Source organism: Triticum aestivum, chromosome 5B, assembly GCF_018294505.1.
Source record: "Triticum aestivum cultivar Chinese Spring chromosome 5B, IWGSC CS RefSeq v2.1, whole genome shotgun sequence".
Classification (NCBI taxonomy): domain Eukaryota; kingdom Viridiplantae; phylum Streptophyta; class Magnoliopsida; order Poales; family Poaceae; genus Triticum; species Triticum aestivum.
In genome coordinates this window covers 660,109,470-660,115,469 of record NC_057807.1, presented here as the reverse complement: position 1 = coordinate 660,115,469, position 6,000 = coordinate 660,109,470, and the positions used below count along the sequence as shown (strand labels likewise).

General features: G+C 47.8%; 1 protein-coding gene across 1 annotated transcript; it reads left to right on the top strand.

The window, feature by feature from the left end:
* The first annotated feature begins 280 nt into the window (after positions 1 to 280).
* Positions 281 to 1,185, top strand: LOC123117483 (zinc finger protein ZAT12-like). Its single transcript, XM_044538228.1, has one exon. It carries the CDS (start codon positions 471 to 473, stop codon positions 975 to 977), a length of 507 nt encoding a protein of 168 aa, XP_044394163.1. The 5' UTR covers positions 281 to 470; the 3' UTR covers positions 978 to 1,185.
* The last annotated feature ends 4,815 nt before the right edge of the window (positions 1,186 to 6,000 follow it).

Genomic DNA, 6,000 nt, shown 5'->3' with positions numbered 1-6,000 from the left:
GTCCACGTCCACGTCCATGTCCTGGGCATGCAGGTCAACGACCAAGTCTTCACCATCCATGCGTGCAAGATACTGAGTATTTTCACGGGCAAGCATCCAAATCATGCATGTAATTACTCACGCGGCAAGGTAATTACTAGCACTAGTTTTTAGGGGCCCACAGGTGATCGAGCATTTGGTTTACTTAAGATAGGACCAAAGCTGCGCACTCGGTAAGTAAACTACGCCGTGCGGTGTCATCACAATTGCTTTTCAGTGGAAGCAAACAAAATGGCGGTTTGTCTGCCATACCCCCACCAACTTGGCACCCACGCTACCGCGTCGTAAACCTATATATAACCACGCCGCCCCGTCGGATCAACATTCTTTCCCGCTTCTTCTCTCACACGACAGCAAGTTAAGCTGGGGAAGCCCACGAAGGACGGGAAATCGAGGGATCAAAATCCACAAACCAATCCACTGAGGCTGGGATGAAGCGCGCGAGGGAGGAGGAACCAAAACCAACCATGTCGCTGGCGCTGTCCCTGGGCACGGACTCGGCGCCTTCCGCCGGGACGTCTTCCGACTCGGGCGCCGGTGCGCCGGCCAAGCGCAGGAGGGGCGCCGTGGTGGCGACGTCGGGGGAGGGGGAGTTCGTGTGCAAGACGTGCGGCCGGACCTTCGCGACGTTCCAGGCGCTGGGCGGGCACCGGACCAGCCACCTCCGCGGCCGCCACGGGCTGGAGCTCGGCGTCGGCGTCGCCAGAGCCATCAAGGAACGGAAAAAGCGCGAGGAGAAACAACACGAGTGCCACATCTGCGGGCTCGGCTTCGAGATGGGACAGGCGCTCGGAGGGCACATGAGGCGGCACCGTGAGCAGATGGCGCCGCGCGGCGCCGACGATCGCTGGGTCGCGCTGCTGCCGGATCAGGAGGTGGCGGGGCACCATGCCGCCGCCGACCAGCCGCCGCCCGTCTTGCTCCAGCTGTTCGTCTAGGCTGGAAAGAAGGAGATACGCTTCGTTTCCTAATGCGTGAATTAATGGACATGTAAATATGGCGTATATAGGTTCATTGGGCGATCTTGTATTACGAATTCATAGCTATAGCTAGCTTGTTAGAGTTTCGGTCATTGGAAATTTTGCTCGGTCTGGATCGTCGTCCATTCATTGGTTTCACTCGAAACTAAGAAAATTATTTTGTATATTCCACCATCCGGCTCCTGCGAATGCAATGATTATATTGAATGAAACTTCCCGGCCGGCCGGGGTGGTTCCGTTTTAGCTCGTCGGAAGCGGCAGCGGCCACGGCATTGACTGACTACGTACGTACCCATACACTGGAGTAGTGGTCAGGTCAGTGCCGGCCTGTTTCGCACGCGTGCAGCTGGCCAACTAGGCAAGCACTAATTAAGGTGGCCGGCCTATTCATTCAAACGGGACGAATGGTATATTGTGGCGGTACGATAAGCATTTGACCAACTGATGGCAAGTTGCAGATTCCCTTCAAGATATTGGCAAGTGGCACATTGTGCTCGATCCCTCCCTTTTCATTCCTACGAAGTACTCTCTCCGTTCCAAATTACTCGTCGCTGAAATGGATGTATTTAGAACTAAAATACATCTAGATACATCCATACGTGCGACAAGTAATTCGGAACGGAGGGAGTACATACACAATGAGAACGTAGCGGTACGTGCTCAATTTATGCCTCGAGTACGTACGTAGTCGTGCTCTGCATGACTGCTAGGTAAGCTGCTTGCACAACTAGATATATGCTAGACAGGTTCGGACAAGTTTCGTTGTGAGTGATCCGATAATTACAGGAATGACGGACGTCTCTATCCAAACTATATGCCTGAGTCTGGACAGTTGACGCGGTTAAGCTTGTCATTGGCCGCGTAAAAGCTAATGTCGACATGTCGACGTCCTGGGCATACATCCAACCTGGTCAAAGACGCAGAGTCCTGACCCATGCATATATATATATCCAGGTTTAACAGTTTTGGATCGATTAGACGACAAGTATCTTTACCTGGTAAGTGTGAAATTACAGTTTGTAGTCACACGGTAAGGTAATAAAACTACGTACTATAATTGTTTATTGGGAGAGACGGTGGAGTACTGGTATACTACAAGCTATGCATGCACCCGATAAATGACGCGGCAGAGTACGGTGCCATCATCGATCAATGGACGATGAATCCATAACATCCCATGCCGACAATTGCTCCGAGAACATCTGGACATAGCTGGATAAGCCATATTCGTGTGTCTTGGCCTATGAGAAAACACCGTACGTTCACTGTCCATCTTCTGACAGAGACTGTCTAGACTAGAAGTACATCGACCGATGCATCGCTTCTGGTCAGGGCGGTGCGGTGCGCCGTGTGCGGCGACGTCGGTGCATACGTTCTCCCTCCCATGGAACCTCTCCTCGCTACGCCTACACATGCCTTCTCTCCCCAAGTATACCACTGATTAAACAAGTTCATCCACGAAGAACGAGTGATTAGACTAGCACGTAATGGATTACGTTAGCCTGTGCACATGCTGTAGATCCACTACAAAATCCCAAACCGAATGCATCTTGCTTCGTGGTAGCTAGTGCTTGGTGACTAACATGCGTCCTGCTTCCGGTCCTTGGTTTCGATAGGTGGTGGTCAGGACCGCTTCATGGTCGTCCCCTGCAAGAAATTGCGACGCTGCTGCACATACTGACATGCACCGTCAGGTGCAGAAAGAGCACCTCGCGCTCGAGAGCGACGCGCCAGGCAATTTCCGCTCTTCCCACGAAACCATGATAGTACTATTTCGAGTGTCTGTTGAGCACATGATTGGATTCCGAGGTGCTTAGATTGGTCATCAAGCAAGATTTTCTTAGCCAACAAGACTCACACAGAAGCGCGCTTAATTTAATTTGCACTGACTAAGAAGCGTGCAAACCTTGTGCTAGGACACAAACTCTGCATGCAGTGGGCAAATTATGCGGTACGGTGGTGCCACCATCGAGCAATCGATCCATAATACCAGTCCTTGTGTTTCTGGAACGGAACGGAGTACTGCGTTACGTTACTGCTGAAGACATGCATGACTCGGGTAAAACAGTGGGCGTAATTAACTGTCATGTTGCAACACTGTTTACCCATGTGCTGACAGAGACTAACTAGCACATATATATACCAACCAATAGATACATCGGCTCTCTGGTCCTATCTAGATGCATGCGAGGCGACGTCGGTGCTTACGTGCTCTACCTTTCATGGAAAAGCAGAGCTCAGCACAACACAAATGCCTTTTCCTAAGTAGTACCTGTACTAAGTAAACAACTACACGATGAAAAAGTAACCAAACAACTGAATGAATAAGCAATTCTCAAAAAAAAAAACTGAATGAATAAGCAGACGTAACCAAACGACTGAAGCAGTGCGTAATCCATTGCTTTGTGTTGCTTCTGCACTGCATGCTTGGTCGCCGGTAGGCACATCTTGCTTTTAGTCGTCGATAGGCGGTCTGCTTCCTTGCCCAACAAGAAATTGCGACGCTGTTGCACATGCATCATCAATCACAATGCGAGTGTGACGCACTAGCCAGTTTCATCATCAACAGACTCGGCCTCAAAACCTTAGGATTTCTTTACGACAAACTATTTCATACACGTTTACGATAAACTATTTTAAAGTATATATGTTGGGCACAAAGATGTAGGCAAGATTTGCTTCACCGTGAAGGCTTAGTGTGTCACAAATTTACATTCACATAGGCATCAATTCACATTACACTACCAACAAGTAGGAACGGTAGATGTATTCATACCAGCAAAAGAGAAGGGAAATGGCTTCAAAAATTCACATAGAGATGATTCGCAACCACCAGATAAAGCAGTACGAAATTTAACCCAGCAAATGGACAAAGTACCTTCTATTTCTACTCAAGTATAACCTATAGGATGACGACCATTCCAAAATGCCGTAGAAGATGAGAAGCCATGTTATAAGGCCAAAACTTGAGATTTGAAGCCAATTCCGTTGAATACAAATGTACCATTCAGCGGCACAAACTGCTTGGTCACCATCTGAAGAAGGGGGGGACAACACGTCAGTAAGATAAAGTGCGCCCACACAAGATACTACCAACATACCCGCGGTTGATAAATTTCAGTGAAGAAAGGACACCATACCTTGAATAGTTCCTGGGAGGCCACTACGCCAATAAAGGCAGCGGCAGGTTGAATCTCTGCACCCGCAAAATGGCACACTTGAGTAACCAGGTCTTCAGACAAGGATGCTCCCTTCAAACCCATGTCACTCAGCACCGAGACAGCAGCCGCCTTCAGCCTAGGAACATCCTCAACAATCTCACTAGTGAACCTAGTGCTATATCAGTATTATAAAAACAGGATCAACATTAAAAGCATGACATAGTGATTATCACCATAAGTTGGTGCTTCAAATCACTTAGGTGAGTTTCGCTTGGTATGATATTTAAAGTTGCCATATAAATGTCAATAAAATATACTATTTTACTGCCATCTTAATGTAACTTGTTACAAAGTCATCATGTCATATGAAAAAGTTAAAGATGTCATTTATAAATAAAGTTGTGGGTAAAAATGAAAATAAATGTGTATGTCACCACAGTTGCCATCCAAGAAAAATAAAGTAAATGCATTAACAAGATGACAAGTTGCCATCTAACTGACAATGAAGCACACAATTCATACAACACCAAAGTGTGGAATGTGTTCATCTGGTATGATAGTGAAAAGTTGTCATCCAGAATTTCACAGTGCACATTAAGATTGCCATCCAAAAGCAAGTAAATGCATCAACGTTTTCATTGCGTACTAAAATGAAAGTTGCCATACGGATATCAGCTAAGTACAGAAAATTCATCTGGTGTGACAATGAAGAGTTGCCATCCAAAATTGTACAGTGCACATTAAAATTGACATCAAAGCAAGTAAATGCATCAACCGAGACTTGTGGTCATTGCGTACTAAAATGAAAGTTGATATCAGCTAAGTACAGAAAATCCATGCATCATACTTTGGGATGAGCTACAAACGGATGATGACAATGAAAAGGTTGCCATCCATAACAATATGGTCGGCACTAAAATTGCCATACAGATCCAGTTAGTTGAGTAAAATGTTGTATCGAAATTGGCATTGTGTTTGCTAACAAATCCACAAAGTCCTAAATCTCTACATCAACCAACAGGTCTCTAGCAACCAACCCCGCTGGATGTAACCATACCACACTGGATCTAACAGTGACAACGTCGATTTGAACCAAATAACTTAACAAATTAACATCACAACGACTGCTGAAAAGGAATATTACAACTAGCAGATGCCCGCGCAATAAAATAAGGTAAACCACGGTGCATTTCTACCATCAACGACCACCCACAAAAGACCACGCAAGCCAGCAGCAACTGCCACGACACAAACCCCATGGGACAATCAAAATTGCACGGCACGGGATTCAGCATAAGCGCGCGACAAATTGGCGGTGGTACCGACTAACCTCTACGGGTAGAAGAAGCTTCCACAGTTGATGGAGATGATTTTCCCGACGAGCAATGCCCGTGTTTATGCGACTTTGCGACAAGCCCCCGGCAACCTTCAGCGCCTCACAGACGACAAGACCGGCCGGCAGAAGATCTTCGCACCGGATGAAAAGAGAACAAAATTCGTGGCAGAATCACGAGCCCCAGCCAACAAAAACGGCGTACGGAGGAGATATCCATCGACTCCCAACCCCTTGTCGATGAGCCGCCAGAGACACGGATAGAAGGGGTGGTTGGATTAGAGCGCTAGAGCGGGCGGATAAGAATGAGTGGGAAGGTGAATGGGAGCAGGAGGGGGAGGGAAGGGGAAATGGGAGCCTGCTCCGGTGGTTTCGCCGTAGTGGACGCCAACTGCCCGATGAAGTGGACGCAAGGGGGTGTGGGGAGGCATTCATGGCGAGGGGCCGTTAGCCCGAACGGCGGTGGCTGTCCTACGTGGCAACAATC